The sequence below is a fragment of the Pagrus pagrus genome, assembly GCF_965226575.1.
Source record: "Pagrus pagrus genome assembly, chromosome: 16".
In the NCBI taxonomy this organism is placed as follows: domain Eukaryota; kingdom Metazoa; phylum Chordata; class Actinopteri; order Spariformes; family Sparidae; genus Pagrus; species Pagrus pagrus.
The window spans coordinates 13,907,342-13,924,422 of record NC_140200.1 but is presented as its reverse complement, the minus strand read 5'-3'; the positions used below and the strand labels follow the sequence as shown (position 1 = coordinate 13,924,422).

Below are 17,081 nucleotides of genomic sequence, written 5' to 3'. Positions count from 1 at the left end.
ACTCCTGTAAATATGCTGATGTTTTCATCCCTCCTGTAGTCATCTTTAACACCTGCTCACCTTTTAGAGCCTCAGACTTTGCCTCCTCGATGGACTGGTAGATTGTGTGTTTATCTGCGAGCTTGGCTTTGGTGGCCTTGTGCTCTGCCTCCTCCTGCTCCAGGCTCTGCTGGAGCGACCTCAGCTTGAACGTCAAGTCGATCTCTTGGTTGCCCTTCTCCTAAAGAATCAAAGAGGATATTAGGCTCTTTAACACTCTTGTGTCATAGGAATGAGAACGTAATGCAATTAAGAAATGTCAAATATATAAAAAGCTCAAAAACAAACAGACAACCAACCTTCTCGAGGTCATTGAGCTTCTCCTGCAGCTGCTTCTTCTTGGCCTGGACCTTGGACAGAGATGACTTCACCTCTTTCACCTCCTCTTCCAGGCCAGAGATCTGTCCTGAGGTGGAATAATGGGAGGAGGAGATAATAGCAAAGAAATTAGAAAAGGAATATAGGATGACTTTTAGAGACTACAAGTAGCGCACCTGAACTACGGACTTGTTTTCGGGGACATGAAATACTGCTCCTGGACTTTATGTCACGTTTGGCCTCCGATATCCGAAAAACAACTCACTTCATGTGTATTTTCCCTTTCATGAACTCCACCCACATGGAGAGGGAAAAAAGCATGAGGCATCACAGCAAACAGGCTTCACCGTTGTTTCCCTGCGTCCCCTCTGACCTCAGCGAGCCGCCTCTGAGCACGTTTAAGTTTCCAAACATCGTCTCAGAAGAGGTGCTGGCTCTGCTACAGCATCTTACTTCACTCTCAGCCTTTTGAACAGATGTTTCCACCTATGATCTGATATTTCCCGAGGCTCGGTCCAGAAAAGCGATTCACATCCAATACCCCGTCCAGCCTCCGGCTCTGTGTTGTGTAACGGCTTTTTCCTGCTACTGACGGGATGTTTACTGCTGCAGCTTCGAATGAGCCCGTAAAGATCACAGTTATGGGAGTGAATTAACCCTTTTGTCTGGGAGATTTGCTAACCTTATAACATTTTAATAGACACATTAGAGTTTGGAATATAATAGGCTTGCTAACAACGGTTGGCTGGTGGCTATTGTAGTTAAATTTAACAACCACATTTAACGGCGTTTCTCATCTGCTTATTGTTAATTTCTAGCCGCTGTGTGCAGGCGAGGTGTTTAAACACCCAAAATAAAAATGTGAAATAAACAGTGTTTAGCTATTAGCAGGGGGAGAAGAGTTATAAAGTCAAGAAATTGACTCCTAATTGTCTGTTGTATATTTAAGGAACGGTTTAGTGAAAAATTATAATTCAGTCATTATCTTCTAAACAACTGAAGTAGATGGGGACTTGATTTTTCTGGTGAACTGTTCCTTTAATGTAGTGCTACAGTTGCTAACATTAGCCACCATAAACTACGACTCATACAACAGTGTGTTTTATTGCTTATACATTCAACGTTTCATGTGTAAGATGAAGAAAGGCTGCTTATTTAGTGCATTTCAGTCCTTCAAATCAAAGTGAACCGGACGGCCGTGTCTCACCCTGCAGGTCAGTAATAGTTTCTGTCCCGAGGTTGCGGGCTCCTTTCTCCTCCTCCAGCTCGGCCTGCAGCCCCATCAGCTGCTTCTCCAGCTCCATCTTGTCGTTTTCCAGCTGGCTGTACTTTTCCTGCATCTCCCTGAGGCTAACCTCCAGGCTCTGAGCCTGTTTCTGCGCCTCTGCCTGACTCTTCTTCAGCCGCGTTGCCGCCTCCTGCTCGACCTGCAGCACGGCGTTGGTCTCCTCGAGCTGCAGGTGAGAGACGGACGGCTGGGTCAGTTCATGTGGATCATTATACTGAGATGCTTGATTTACACAACAGTGAAGAAAGCTATGTAAAAGATTAAAAAGCATCCCCCCTCACCTGTTTCTGAAGCTGGATGTTCTTCTCATTGGAGATTTGGGAATTCTGGTTCCTCTTCCTAAGATCCTCCAGCTGGTCCCTCAGGTTGTTCACTTGTGAGTAAATACAAACAATTAGGAGTTAATTCAGTATTTGCTCTCACACATTCAATGGACCCTGTAAACACATCTAAACAGTGAGATGCAGTTTTAATGAGTTGCACTGATATGTTAGAAATGCTTTTTTGAGCGTATTCGGGATGTTTAGATACGATGTTTCCCAGATGCTCACATTCATTCTCCAGGCCGCGTTTCCTGTCCGTTTCGATCTCCACCTTGCGCAGGTTCTCGGTGCTCTGGTGCTGCAGCAGAGCTCGCTCTCTCTCCAGCTGCCTGAGCGAGGCCTCCACTTTCTGCCTGCTGCTCATCTAAGCGGGGAGGAAATCACACAAACGCTTTGAGTGGGATGATCTCTAATCTGCTTCATTATATCATGATTGAAATGCCTTTTATCCATCCATCCTTACCTCCTTGTCTAATTCTTTGACCAGCTTGTCTAAACGGTTGGTGGCATTTCTAGAAAAAAGAGGACAGTTTGATTGCAGACTTCTGTTGTGTTATTGTCACTATAGGTACAGGTTTCCAAATATTCAGTTTTTCTTCATGTTGTGTAAAGCAATCAAACAGATTTCCTGCCTCAGGCCGGGCACAGACTACAGGAGCATTAGCAGGAGTTTTGAAATGCTCACTGATTTTAAAATCAGGCTGCATCATGCACACAAGGAGAGTCTTCACAGATGTTGTCTTCTCTGGTCTCAAACATGCACACACACAACAAGATTTGAAGATATGGGAGCGTCACACACACCACTGGATATATTTAAGATTATCATGCCAGAGGAAGCGATGCACCACCTCACGAGGTCTCATGGGGAAGCAGATGTAAACAAAACGGAGACACTGTCAGTGTATTAATGTTAATACTTAAAGCTGGAGGTCAGAATTTAACTTTTAACAGCAGTATGCTAGCTAACGTTAGCGTGAATGTTTGTCGTTGCCTCGCGGTATCAGCAGCTGCTCTGCTCTCTCATTGGCTATTTTGGTCCCGCTCGTAAAGTGCTGACGTAATCATCCAGATTATAAATCATTAATTTCAAACGCGCTTGATGCTGTCGGGGCGGCCCCGATGAGTCTCCGAGCAGTTCTGGAGGTTTAAGACCGGATCTTTAACCCTTCACATCAGCAGATAATCTGGGCTGAACATCTGCAGCGGCTGAGGATCAGATTTCTCCTCTGATTGTCAGACGGGGTGAATCGGGACTAAATCAACCTGAAACTCCTGTAGGCTGAGCCTGGTTTTATCCAGCAGATGGCACAAAGTGAATGCCAATCTCGTCAGTGATTGTCTGCTTTGTTCAGTGACAGTGACATTGATGTTATATGTCCCGTCGTACTTGCACTTGTGCTCCAGCTCATCTTTGGCCTGCATCTCATGGTCGAGCTTCTCCTCCAGCTGATGAAGCTTCTTCTGCAGCTGCTCAGATCAGAAAAGATAAAATAATACTATTATCTCACAACTATTTCCATCTTTGGTTCATTTCTTCTCAAAAAAACACCTACCTCTTTATCACTGTTCAAGCGAGACTCTTTATCCTCAGACTTGTCTTTAATGTCCTCTGAATCCTCCTCAGAGTGGTTGTTTTCCACCTTCAGCAGCCTGAAAGAGGGAATTGGAGACTCATGAATGTCTGTAAGTGAGTTTGCCTGCAATTCTCAACATCAAACACCGTCCACAAGCCCACATTTCGACAACCAAGTGACATATTCTACCCAAAACCAGATCCATAAAGCCACTTTAGTCATCAATCGAGACACCCGTCACATTTATTGCATCATCTTTTCCTCTCAGAAATCACTTTTACTTTAGATCCTTAATCTTAAAACCTGAAGCCATGTGCTGTGGAGGAAAAGCAATAAGGTCTGAGGATCTTTCTCACATCTGGATGGGTTTACCTCTGGAGAAACCCAAAGGATGCCTCCAACCCACGCTGCCTGTTGCCAACTGTTAACCATGAATGGTGGGCAGTTATCTCTGGGAATCATTACATGACTCTGCCCCACAACTGCATAATGACCGAGGAATCTGAAGACACTTTATGATCATTTTATAACCAGTTGTGCCCTTTGGCCCTTTGTTTCAGAAAAGGTAAAATCATAATCCTGGTCTACAGGCAAAATGTTTCTATTACCTGCTCAATACTGATGAATATAACAGACTGAAAGATACATTAGACACAAGTAGCTGAACCTTCAGCTTCATGAGCATAAGCCCCGAAATTAAAAACATACCTTGAAGTCAAACCATTGCTGTTTAAAAAGTGTATATGATCACAAATCCAACACAAAGGTGTCATTTTTTCACTACATCTCCTACTGAATCCAGACCACGGCTTCAAAAACGTCAGCAAAGAGGGCATTTAAAGGGGCTGTCAGAACAAGGCAGCAGTGTGGAGCTCGAACAGGCATACAGTGTCTGACTGGTGTAAGACTGCATTAACAGGTACGGGTGTGAAGCTGTCTTTTTCTGCCTCTTGCATTTCTGTCCTTAAACCTGTTTCCTGAGGCCCTTGTGAAAGCTTCCACACATGAGAGCTACATTTTGTTCCAGTGAAAATCTCCATAAAATGCCGCTATAATTCACACAAGTAACAAAAGTGTAAGGTCAGCGAACACTAATCCACACAAAAGTTTTAAAGAAAACGACAGAGTTAAAACTCTTTCTTACTGGTCCTCCTTGAAGTAAGTGAAGCCGACAAACGGTAGCTGGTTGCCCACAAAGGCTCTGGGTGGAGGGAAGGTCTCGGCATCTCCTTTGTCATCCTCTATGTCGTCAAAGTTACTGGTGTCTATGTCACCGGTCAGCTCGGGCACAACTGGAGCCACAGCTGGAGGGCAGAAACAAGAGGGAGAGAGAGTCAAGAGAGGGGAGCGGAGGAGGTGCAGCCTACGAGCGGCTGAGAAAAGAGAGGGATGGTGTTTTACATAAACTGAGGCCACTCCACGCATGTATTTAAATTCTGTAATGTGTCTGACATGGTAATAACCACATTAAAATCCCTAAAATGGCACCTTCATTTAAAACTCCAGGATATGTTAGAGGTGCAAGGATCAGCTGTGATCAGCCACCTGTTGAACTCATACTCAGATTACTGCTCATTGCTGCTAACTAGAGCAAGTTAGCTCTGCTAGCCTTGCATCTAGTTGTCTGGACTGGGAGCTCAGAGCAACTGGGAAGAGTTGGTGTTTGCACTGCTAGCACAGGAGCTGGCAGTGTAAACGGGCCGCGGCTAACTGGTTAGCATGCTAACTCCAGTAGATATCTCTGCAACACAAATCTCCACTTGCACTTTGTAGCGTGACGTATCCGCTTTATAAAACTGCACATCCTTTGGCTTCCGGTGCTAACGCTACAGTATACGTCTTGTTAGTTGTTTGTTGTATATAGTGTTTTTAATGTTTTTGATCATTTGGGACGTACTGTAGGTGTTTTTAACGAGCTAAGCTGTCTGCTAGCCTCGTTGGCGTCAGAAAAAGCTCTGCATATACACATGATAGTATAACCAACAGTTCTCTCTGATTTAGTGAGGTCTGGAGCTTTGACAAGGCGGTGCACGTCGGTCACTTTCATTTTTGGCAGCTCTTCCAAGCACACAGCGTATTAAAGAGCCAGCAACCTAACATCAGCATGTGGATAACTAACGTCAGCAATGGTTATAAAAGTTATAAAAAACACTATATACAAACACAAATGGTAAGCTATTAACAATAGATACAAAGCAAAGTTTGAAAAGTATTTGAACTCAGTTATGGGTGGAAAAGCACTGAGATAACTACAGATGTTAAAGCTTTTTCTTCACATTCTTTTAATGATCAAATACATTTTTGAATTTTCAATGTTCACACATTGCACCTTAAACCATTTTGATAATCAATTCATAGTCATTTTTCAAGCAAAACTGTCAAACATTTGCTGGTCTCAGCTTCTTAAATTGAAATGTAAAAGGATTTGGTGCTGTTCTTTGTCATTTATGATGATATATGAAGAGTCTTTGGGTTTTGCACTTTAAGTTGGACCAAAAAAGCAATATGAAGATGTAACTTTAGGCACTGGGAAATTGTGAGGAGCATTTTTCTGAATTTTCTTGACATTCAATCGGCTTAACTTGATTAACTGGTTAGTTGCAGGTGGAGAATATGTAAATATTTTTAATTCAGCTGTCGGACACAAGCTGCCTCCTACTTCACTGTCATGTCCATTCTCAGTGTTTGTGCAATGGACACTCTGAGTTTCCAAATCACACTCGTTTATGTTAAATATTGGACCAGAATGGGCTGAAAATGTACACTTTCAGTACATTACATCCTCCTAGCGTCAAACTCTGCATATACATCGTTCTACACAGTGAAGCTCAAACATTCAACTGTAGGAACAAGAATGAAAAAACAGTTTTGACTGGAGGGGGACTTTAAATTTAAAGCACGTCTTCAAGTAACTCTCAACATTTTTTCCACAAGTAAACTCTCTGCCACCTTTGGGGAGTAAGCTCTCTGCAGGTTGGCGTGAGGCTGACACCACTCCTCTTCCCGTACAGTGCTCGCTTTGTGCCCCACACACAGTGCCTTTCACGACCGAAGCCCGAACGCCTGCCCTCTCCTCACAGGAGCAGCCGTGCTTTTTAAAACTCTGCACAACAGGCAGACAAAAATGTGTCAAAGGGCCAATCAGATAAAACTAAGCTAGTCCTTTAACCTATAAATAGTTCCTAATTGAGAAAAAAAAGGGCAGCCATTATGGATCGTGTTCCTCAGACCAGCGCAATCCTGGCTCTGAGCAAAGAGCTCATTACTGTTAGGTCAAGACACAACCCTCAGCGTGACAAATGTGCCTCAAAGAGATCAAGCACAGGAATGAAACAAATGAGGGGAGAAAAAAAAAAAAAAAGCCAAAAATGCGGTGAGACAGAAAGAGACACGGGCCGCTCCATGGAGGCCCTTGTGGCACGACTTCCCAGAATGCTCTCTGATAGCGGGCGGCTAATGACAGGCAGCCGTGGCCACAGTGAGAGTGAGAGAGCGGGAGCAACCCTCCAAACTGGGGCGCCCCTCTCATTAGGCCGGTCCACGCAGGCCGCACAGCCTGCCCCGCCCGCCGCTACGGGGGGCGCTGCCTCCCATCTCATCCATCCACGGTGCTCGCGTCTTTTCCTTGAACCGTCCCGTTAATGAGTTTGATAAACATAAAGTAGAAGAGTCATCCGTGTACAGCAGCCCAGAATCTCCTGGGTCATGCGGGGGACTGGACTGGGGTGGTACACGCAGCTCTGCGGGACGCCACAACGGGAGCGGGGTCGTGTCTCCATGACTGTGTGTTTGAGTGCGAGCAGTGCCACAGTGGTGGTTTTGTGCTGCAGACGGCCCGGCAGTCTGACGTTCAGTCAGGAGTTCTGTCTGTCGTCTTAACCAGAGCCAGGTGAGGCAGAGAGAGGCCGCGAGACACAGAGGTCCTGTTCTCACTCCTAATACATCTTTCCTTATTTCCTTCCTTCCTATGAGACGCTTGATCTGATTCAACTGTATCCTGGGAGACGACTGTTGCAACGATCAAGTGCTAAATTTAAAGGAGCAAATTATAAGCTTCACTTAACAACGTATCTATATCATTACAGCTGCAGGATTTGTTTTTGATTTCTTCTATCTTTGTTTTTGTTAGTAAATAAACCTATAAATCATTCATTTGTAAAGGATTTACAGTGTAGTCACTGATTTTTAAACCCAAGAATGCATTAATATGGCTGTTTATGTTCATTAACTCTGACTGATCTTCTTCTTCACTGCTAAAGAAAACCATAAAGGAAACTCACCAAGGATTTAAATTAAAAACAGCTTTGACTCACTTTAATGGAAATCTCACATGATTTGTCAGTTCTTCGGCTACACAACATTAAAGGTGCACTGTGTAGTTTTTGGAGAAGAAATGTTAATCAGAAGAACAAACCTAAACAAACTAAGTTAACAGCCTCGCTTTGTTTTCATGACTGAATAATCTGAATAAACAACCTGACCTTAACTGGCCTACTGTTTTACTTTGTTTATATGTGGCGGACCCTGCCACCTTTCTAGCTTCAAACAGTCTCCTGGGGACCTTATTTTCCTCTGAGAACAGCTCGTTTATTCAGTTATGGAAAAAATAAATATTTCTGAGTTTGTATTTTTACCTCATTAATGTTGTAAATATTAAAATTCAGAGTTTGAATTTCGTCTCCAGAACTACATAGTGTCCCTTTAAACACAGCATGCTCCTATTGGTGCAGACTTTCACTAAGACAGCCTTTGAGTGTCATCAGTGTGCATTATTAGTAGCTACAGTAGCATGCCGTGTTTAACCCATTGAATAATGTAGGGCTAACAGATGAAACTGTCTCAGTTAACTATAATATCACTGGCTAATAAAACATGTCTTCTTCTTGCAGGTTTCGTGCATCATGCGCTCTGCTGCCCTGCTGCTCTGCACACCATCCTGTCGTATAATGTAAGATACAAGTGGGGAGCATATGGAGAGCATGTGTGTAACCATATATGCTGGCTTATTGGCTCAGGAGGTGGAAATAAACTATGAACTCAGGCTGATAAGAAACAGATCTGGAGAGGAATGGGCTGCAGATGATAAGAAGTATTACAACAAACATTACCACAGATGGAAAAGGGGGAAATCTGCGCCTGTATTGTGTGGAGTTAAAAGACACACAAGTTTCAAACACATGCACATGCACACACTTACTCTCTCGGATGTTGTCAAAGGTCCACTGCTTGTTCTTGAAGAACGGGTGGCACTTGATCTCATCCACTCCGGTGCGGCCCAGACGAACCTCCCTGCACACAGGACCGAGACTGTGAGCCGAGCCTCCTCAGCATGAACACAAAACACACCCCCGCCCGTCCCCTCCACCCACCGTCGTCATCAACATCCCAAACACACAGGCCAGTGGAGTGACCACTAGGCACTGACCACACTGACCAGCATGGAGAGCCACATGACCACTGGCGAACACTGGAACCTCCTCTGACCAGACCAGATAATATGGATCCAGGATCAGGCAGCAGGAGGTAACATCAACACAACTGACTTCCCTCTACTTAAAACTCTACGCACTCTCTCTTTCTCGTCCCCCGTTCCTCCCTCCTCCTCCCTCCTCCTCCTCCTCCTCCACCTCCTCCTCCACCGCTGGGTACAGGACCGGAGGGGTGCGGCAGTTTGGGCTTGCCACGTGTGGGACATTCCAGACCCAGCCAAGAGGAAGACAGGGCAGGGGCGGGGAGGAAGAAACAGAGAAGGGAGAGTTTTTAAACCCCCGCAGAAAAAAAAAAAAAAAAAAATCTGACATGCAACCAAGCAAAGGCTTACATCGAGACACCGTGTCTCAATGCCCAGAAAACTGCAGGAGTGCGAAGGAGAAAAAGGAGAAAGTTACAGCAGCGAGGGGAGGATGGAGGAATGGAAAGTGGCACCGAGAAAAGGTAGAAAGAGAAAATTACAGATGGAAAAGAAGGAAAGAGGTGAAAAACAAAGTGAAAAAAGGAGAGGATGGTGGTGCTTACAGGAATGATTCAGCAAGTGACTGAGCATGTGTGGTGAATGAATGTATTGGTCAGTGTTCAAGATACGTGTGTGTGTGTGTGTGTGTGTGTGTGCGTGTGCGTGTGTGTGGGTGTGTGGCTGGGCAGCCGTACACATGAGAGATTCTGTCTGTGGTGGGAGAATAGTGAGCGAGAAGGTAAATAAACTGAGGGAGGGAAAATGAAAGGCTGCTCTGTGCTGCAGCAGAAAGGGCCTGTGTTTGAGCCCGGTGGGGGGGCGGGGCTACTAATGTAAACAGGAAGTGGTTTCTTCAGAGGGGACGGGCCGCTGACCAAGTACACGACCCACACCCACATGTTCAAGTAACCGTTACCTTTAATACTAATTTGTATTTAGATGGTAGCTGTTGTTGTGTGTTCCTTCATTCAAAAGTAGTGTCATCAGCAAAATGTACTTAAAGGGTTAAAAGTAAAAGTACTCATTCGACAGAAAAATAGTCCCCGCCACTGTTTTTAGTTTTGTTTGGGTAAATATTACTGTTGGATGCTCTTTCCAGCTAATCCAAGAGGGTTTTTTAGTGTTTATTTATCTTAAAACGTAGGAGAAACGCTTAATGCTACAGAGTTTCACTGGATAGGAAGGAAAATTTGTAATATGAAAAGTAACCAGTACTAAAAGCTGTCAGACAAATGTAGTGGAGTAAAAAGTGTCATGTTTCACAAAGGGTAAAAACTCAAGTAAAGTACAAGTAGCTCATGTGTACTTAATTACAAACAAATGCAAGTTTTTGCTCCAGTCAGCAGGATTACACGAAAACTACTCAACCGATTTCCGCAAAACTTAGACAGAGGATACGTCAAATGCAAAAAAAAAAAAAGGTGTGAGTGACTACAATTTGATGCAGATTCCAATAAAAATCTGGATCTTGCTGATTTAAATATGTGTGATTCGATATTGCATTGGGCTTGACTGAATTAAAGGGGACTGTTGGGCTTTTGGCGGAGGTAGGAGCTCTTCTGAGTGCCATTCTAGTGTCGAGGTTTTAATTTGAAAAATCAAACTGTATATTTGGAAGCTGTTTTTAGAGCGTTACATCTTAAGTTGGAGCCAATAAGATTTGGGCAGACAAGCTGTGGAAGTTGTAAAGTATTTAGAGACAGACTAACACATTCTTGGTTTTGGTCTTTATGAGATGTGTTGAGAAGAAAGAAAAGACATTTGGTGAATAAAGCACCATGTACTGAGGGAGAGTGTGCCACAGGTCTAAATTTAAACAACGTCGTCATGTCTAATCTTTGATGCAACGCTCACACTGTTTATTTAAGCTGTTGCTCCTCTCAAACGGGAGTCGTGACCTATGTGTATTGATCGTATTCAATCACATGATTCAACACGTTGTTTATGAGTCTTTTTAGACAGATTTTTAGCAGAAAGTCCAAAGTTTAGCAACAAACTTGGAGGCCTTCGCTTCTGTGATCCAGAGCTGAAAATGAAAATGTGAGTGTGTCTGCAGCTGTCTGCTCATGACAGGCAGCCTGAAATTGTGAAATATTCTGAATTCTCATTAAAGCAAAAAGCCCAAGTGTTAGTTTTTATCATTTCCATGTGCGAACCTGTCAGTAAGAAAGGCACAAATGAGGTCTTTGGCATCCCGAGACATCTCCACATCATCCGGGAAGACGAGCGTGTTCTTGTGGTTCATGATCTTCCCATACGTTCCGACCAGGGACTCGGCATAGAAGGGAGTTTCACCTGCGAAAGGAGGAATTTTGTACAAGGAATTAAAAAAGTTATCAGGACCTATCCACTGGGGGTAAGTACATCACATCCTGTTGACATGTCAGTGCGTCACCTTTCACTTACCGACAAACAACTCGTACATAAAGACTCCTACAGACCACCAGTCGCACTCCCTGCCGTAGTAACCGTCACCACCCTGAGACTGGAGCACCTCGGGGGAGATGTAGTCTGGCGTGCCGACAGCTGTGTCACAGTGCACCATGCCTGTCTGCAAACAGGACAATAAACAAGATTTACTGTAGAGGGAAAACAAGAATAGAATAGCAGTGACAGTAAAAGGTTGGTAGAGTTAGAGGAGAAAGCAAATAAGCAGTATTTCCACAGAAATATGCAGTGCAGGGACATCATTTCACTGATTCAGGCTCAGATAGCCAATTTAGAGCAGACTTCACTCTCTTCTCAACCGTTTCGACCATCTTTACATGACACGTTCTGTCAACTCGCTGATTTTCAGAGAGCTCAAACGTGTGGAACCGCTCGTGAAGGAGCTATTTAGAAATTGCTGTGGTGAAAAACAAAAAACACTTCCTGACCCACACCAGAGGCGGGACCGCTGCCGTCCTCCAGATTGGTTGTTTAGCACAATAACCTCTGAGGCCTTACAAAACAACCTGATGCAACCGTGCTGCACTGAGCTTCACTTCACAGTCTGAACACTTGGTGGTGCACTAGGGCGGGGGAAAAAAAGCCACCTGTCTTGAGCTGGAGTAGTCAATTCACTCTGTTCAGTTGGTTCAGGAGGTGGGTTCTCTTAAAAGTTTTAAAAACAAAAATTCTCCTCACATCAAACTACAAACCTACCGAGTCCATCTTCATGCACGTGCCGAAATCTGCCAGTTTGAGGTGTCCGTTTTGGTCCAGCAGCATGTTGTCGGGTTTGACGTCACGATGGATGAAGCCCATGGAGTGGATGGCGTTCAGCGCCAGCACCACCTCGGCCGTGTAGAAGCGAGCCCACTTCTCAGGTATGTCGTAGTTCATGGTGAGCGTGACCAGGTCGCCTCCCCCCATGAACTCCATCACCATGTAGAGGTGGCGGTCGTCTTGGAAAGCGCAGCACAGCTACGAGACAACAAACTGAGTCACTGAAAGCCGTTCGCAGGACGTGAAGACATTGCTTTTATACAGGATTGGCTACCAGGTGATCTGTTCAACACCAACAGACCTCAAAGATTATTATCTCCAACTTGATGCCAACATCATGACGCCTCTTTACAACTACAATGCACACCAAGTAGAGCTGGAAAAAAGGAAACAATATACACTGTATATTGTGACATAAAATTGTCCTCTATGCTTCGGGTATTAAAAAGTATTTTCCATGTTGTCTTTCCAGCTCTTTAAAGGTTTTCTATGCAGGATTTCCCTAAAAAAATAACAAATGTAGCCCAGATTACATTTAAAAAAATAAATTAAATTAATTTTATAGTTACGTTTTCAACTACTTGATACAACTTTTAATTAGGTCTTCACAGCAGCTTCAAGGAACTTTCATTAACTGTTGTTTCTGGCGGCCCCTGTGGACAAAAGTGGCATTACAGCCTCGTTTCATAAAGATCTTCATCTAAAATGATTGAGACTTGATTACATTTATTTAATCCAATGGATTAAACTGCTAATTACGAAAGCATTGTAATTGAACTGGGCGACAAGGCATCAACCAAAGAGTCAACCAACATATCCTGCACAGTACGCCTTTACGGATGAATGATCAGACGTTTCTGAATTTCTTTCTGAACAATTCAGCTGTCTGGGAGCTTAAACACTGGTTTTTAACTCTTGCTCTTTATCTGTCTTTAATAAGGAAAAAAGGGAAATGATGGCTTCATGGTTGATATTAATATTTAGCCAAATTTGTGCATTTCTGTGTATTAAAAAAAATGTGTGTTTAACGGGACGAGATATTCAACAAAGGCTTGTTCTGTCCCTGCAGACCGGAAGGAGGCTGGGTCTGACAGAGAATATGCTACTTTGTTTACGTCTAATCCTCCCACGAGGTTACACATCATGTGTTTTTAATAGAATAAAACCTGTGCACACCTGCACGACCCAGGGACTGTTGGAAAAGGCCATGATGTGCCTCTCCTCCCAGAAGAATGCCGAGTCTGACCGCTTGATCATCTCAAACTTGTTGAGCTGCTTCATGGCGTAAACCTTCTGCGAGGCCTTGTGGCGGACCTACAGCAGAGGAGGGCGAGGGACAGAGAGGAGACGTTAGCGTGTAAACATCGATAAGTGTGCGAGGACAATATGAACAAGATAGTAAGAATGTCACAATGACCGAGATAACATGAGAAGCACAGAGGGGGTTGGCAGAAAGGGGAACCCATAATTACAGGCACACACCCATCGACAGACATGCTTACACAAGATTTCAAGCACAAACACAGTAAGCATCCCCTCCTCCTCCTCCTCCTCCTCCTCCTCCACACCAGACTTCACACTCCTCTCCCACACACTGAGCCTGTCCAGACTTGCTTCTACCACAAGACGCTCAGCAGAGACCAGATTCAAGCTTCATCAAGCACAAAAGGGCAAACATCTGGAAAAGCAGGGCGTTCGAAAGGAATTACCGCCCGCCTTAATTACTTTTTCTAAATGCAAAGACAGCTAAGGTGGTCGTGATGAGGAGGAAGACGCCTTTTATATTTGAAAAACAAGCTGCAGATGTTACACATATTTTTGGTGGATTCACAGGTTGTTGCTCCCTCTGGTGGCTAACATGTCTGGTATTCTGGTGTAAACTGCTAATTTCAGGGACCTCTGGAGAAACTCTCTTGCTCCAACAACCTTTTATCAAATCTCACTGCTGCTGCTGCTTCATGTAAAATCCCCCCCAAAACATCTCCAGGCAACAATCTCACACTCATTCAGCTGTCATCACAGACAGAAACATCTCACCAGCTGCACTTCTCCGTAGGCTCCCCTCCCGATCAGCTTCACTTTCTCAAAGTCCTCGAGCTTCACCTGCAGCTCCCGCAGCTGACTCACCGCCTTTTCATCTGTAGGATGGGATGCATACGTTACCATGCCAACACATAGGTCAAGCTCCAATCGTTTAAGGCTCAAAGGAAACAGATCAGAGAGAGGTCAGTGAGAGTTTAGTGGAAGTTACACCAGTCTTATGATATTTATCGAAGCCACGGTAGCTTTCAGATGAGGAAGACAGATGAGGAGTATCTATCAGTCAATCGAGAGAAAAACAATCATCAACTATTTAAGTCATTTTTCATGCAAGAATGTCAAACATTTGCTGGTGCGAGCTACTTAAATGTGATAGTTAATGTAGAGTCTTTAGGTTTTGGACGTTTTTTGGACATAAGAAACAATCTGAAGACGTCACTCTCAGTACTGGGATATTCTGATGAGCATGTTTCACATTATTTTGTGGATATTTTATAGACTAAAAGTTTAAAAGGGTCCAGTGTGTTTGTTAGTTTGTTATCACCTGAAACATGGAGCGTTCTCATTACCTTAGTATGATCCTTTTTAAAGGAGACATATGATGTATATTTTCAGGTTTCATTTAAGGTTACTACTAAAAAATAGGCTCACGTTCTTTGGTGCTCAAAAACCACATCAGTTTTCTCATACTGTCTAGCAACAATGCTTTGTTTTAGCCCCTGTCTCTTTAAGAGTTCCCAGTCTCTTCTGATTGGTCGGCTCACACATGCCCGACCCAGCGCTGCTAACAAACAACAGAGGAGCTGTGCTAAATTTATTCTCATGTGCCAAACTAGCTGTTTAGCATAAATAATGCAAAGGTGTGACCCCGTGACGTGGTGTGATGTCAGAAAGTCACGGGGCTACTGACGAGGCGTTCAGGAGCAGCGTTTTCTGTGGGAAGAAAAGAGCTGCTGCTGGTGCAGACTTTGAGCTTTTTAACTTTCAAGCACAAGAAACTACGGAAACGCCAAGAATGGACAAACCAAACACGGACTCTGGACCACCATAAGACAATTATCAACCACGCTGCTAGATGCTGCTAAATCCTACACACTGGACCTTTAATTATGAAAATAACAGTTGCAGCCTTGGTATGGTGGGCGGTATAAGTATTCAACAGACTTGCTGGTGTATGTATTTTCTCTTACATAAGACCCATGATGTTAGTTTTAATATTCATCAGACTAAACAGAGATAAAGTTACAAAAGCAGAAAGCCTGTACAAAAGTGACACGTATCTTACTTTTCACAATATTTTGGCTGTAAGAAGTTGATTTGAAAACCAAAATGTCACTGATTTTAAGAGCACAGAGGTTTTAATACATAGCCTGTATTTTCTTATCTCTCTTGTGACCTTTAGCAGGAACATCAACCACTGTAAACAGTGCACGCTCTCTAATATGTGGCCTGTTTAAAGATAAAAACTTTCTAAAGAAGGTCTGAAAAGTCACGTTTTTCATCATCTAGACATAAAGATTTAACCGAACAAACAAGCTACACACTCAGTTCCTCGTGACCAGAGGTCTCTGCTTTACTTTATAGATATTTTTCAAGCCAAACACGAGAACCATGACCTTCAACCAAACTGCAGCTCTTACATCGATTTAGAAAAGCCTCGATGTTTTTGTTTTTCCTCAGGGCAGGATAGTTCAAATCATGAGCCAACGCGTTCACGGAGTCCTGAAAAAGAGAAAAGAAGAGAAAAAAAATCAGATACAAATCAATCGCAGACAAATAAACGGACACAACGTGTGGATTCTCATTCAGAAAATATGTAACTTCTTGGTTCACCCCGCTGTAATAAAAATGCCTCTAGTTAGAAAAACAGATATCATCCACCATCGGAGTTATTATGGCTTGGGTCTTGGCTCAAATTTTCGTCAACATATTGAGAAACACGAGAATAAAGTCGTGTTTTCAAAGTTGATTTCAAGTAGCATTTTCGCTGGAAGGGAAGGAAGAAAGATCTTATGCTTCTCTCGTTAATCTGTCAGGACAAGTCTCGGTAGTTGGGCAAGCCTGGCCCTTCTGCTGGCTGATGAAAGATAACAAAGCTGAATGAATGGAGGAAGCAAGGAAGGAAGAGAGGAAGGAATTACATTTGAGTGGGCCGTCTGCGCCGAAATGCAACATTAACGGCGGAGAAAACAAGACGGCTAATGTGCAGCTAAGGAAACAACGACAGGAGGACAATGGAGGTTGGGTGTAAAGACAAAACAAATCATACAACAATAACGAGCCTCTGCCCTGAAAACACAGACCATCACCAGCCAAACAAACATAAACCCCTCCCTGAGGCTTAACGCAGAAGGCCAGGGGCGGCATCGGACTAAAAGCCGGGGCCTCAGCGGTGTCATCAGTGCTTAAATCAGCGGTGTTGAGTTTCACGTGGAAACCGAAATGTCTCTCTGATCCAAACACACGAGGCTGGCAGGGCAGTTGGCAGGTGGGTGGGGGGGTAAGGGACCCTCTGTTCCCTAAAAACAAGGTTCAAGTGGAGTCATCCCCTGTGTGTGTGTGTGTGTGTGTGTGTGTGTTCGTGCGGCTGGGGGAGTCTGGTCTTTAGTGTCTGTCAGACTGTTTGTTCGGGGACATGTGAGTGGGTGGGCAGCGGGCATGTGGAACAATTCTGCACCTTTAAATAGCAGCGGTGCGGAGAGAGATCTCCCCCACCGCAGACGGGTGGAAATAGACCTGAGGGCTCAGAAGCTATTGTGGGACAAACAGCTTATGGGTCTGGATTCAGGATGAACGCTCGAGGATCTGTGATCATTTTACACAGTGTGTGTGTGTGT

At 44.0% G+C, this 17,081-nt stretch overlaps 1 protein-coding gene across 4 annotated transcripts in view; it reads right to left on the bottom strand.

The window, feature by feature from the left end:
* The window catches only part of LOC311271989 (rho-associated protein kinase 2-like), a 32,738-nt gene that overhangs the window by 9,783 nt on the left and 5,874 nt on the right, over positions 1–17,081 (bottom strand). For all 4 annotated transcript variants that reach the window (XM_084378026.1, XM_084378025.1, XM_084378027.1 and 1 more), the window contains exons 2-17: positions 15,885–15,966; positions 14,242–14,342; positions 13,381–13,518; positions 12,142–12,402; positions 11,404–11,548; positions 11,154–11,292; positions 8,743–8,834; positions 4,690–4,849; positions 3,525–3,621; positions 3,359–3,438; positions 2,432–2,480; positions 2,197–2,332; positions 1,927–2,018; positions 1,565–1,811; positions 339–445; positions 61–220 (exon numbers count right to left, since the gene is read on the bottom strand). In XM_084378026.1, coding sequence (XP_084234152.1) covers positions 61–220; positions 339–445; positions 1,565–1,811; positions 1,927–2,018; positions 2,197–2,332; positions 2,432–2,480; positions 3,359–3,438; positions 3,525–3,621; positions 4,690–4,849; positions 8,743–8,834; positions 11,154–11,292; positions 11,404–11,548; positions 12,142–12,402; positions 13,381–13,518; positions 14,242–14,342; positions 15,885–15,966 — 2,086 coding nt within the window. The remainder of the gene's footprint in view (positions 1–60; positions 221–338; positions 446–1,564; positions 1,812–1,926; positions 2,019–2,196; positions 2,333–2,431; positions 2,481–3,358; positions 3,439–3,524; positions 3,622–4,689; positions 4,850–8,742; positions 8,835–11,153; positions 11,293–11,403; positions 11,549–12,141; positions 12,403–13,380; positions 13,519–14,241; positions 14,343–15,884; positions 15,967–17,081) is intronic.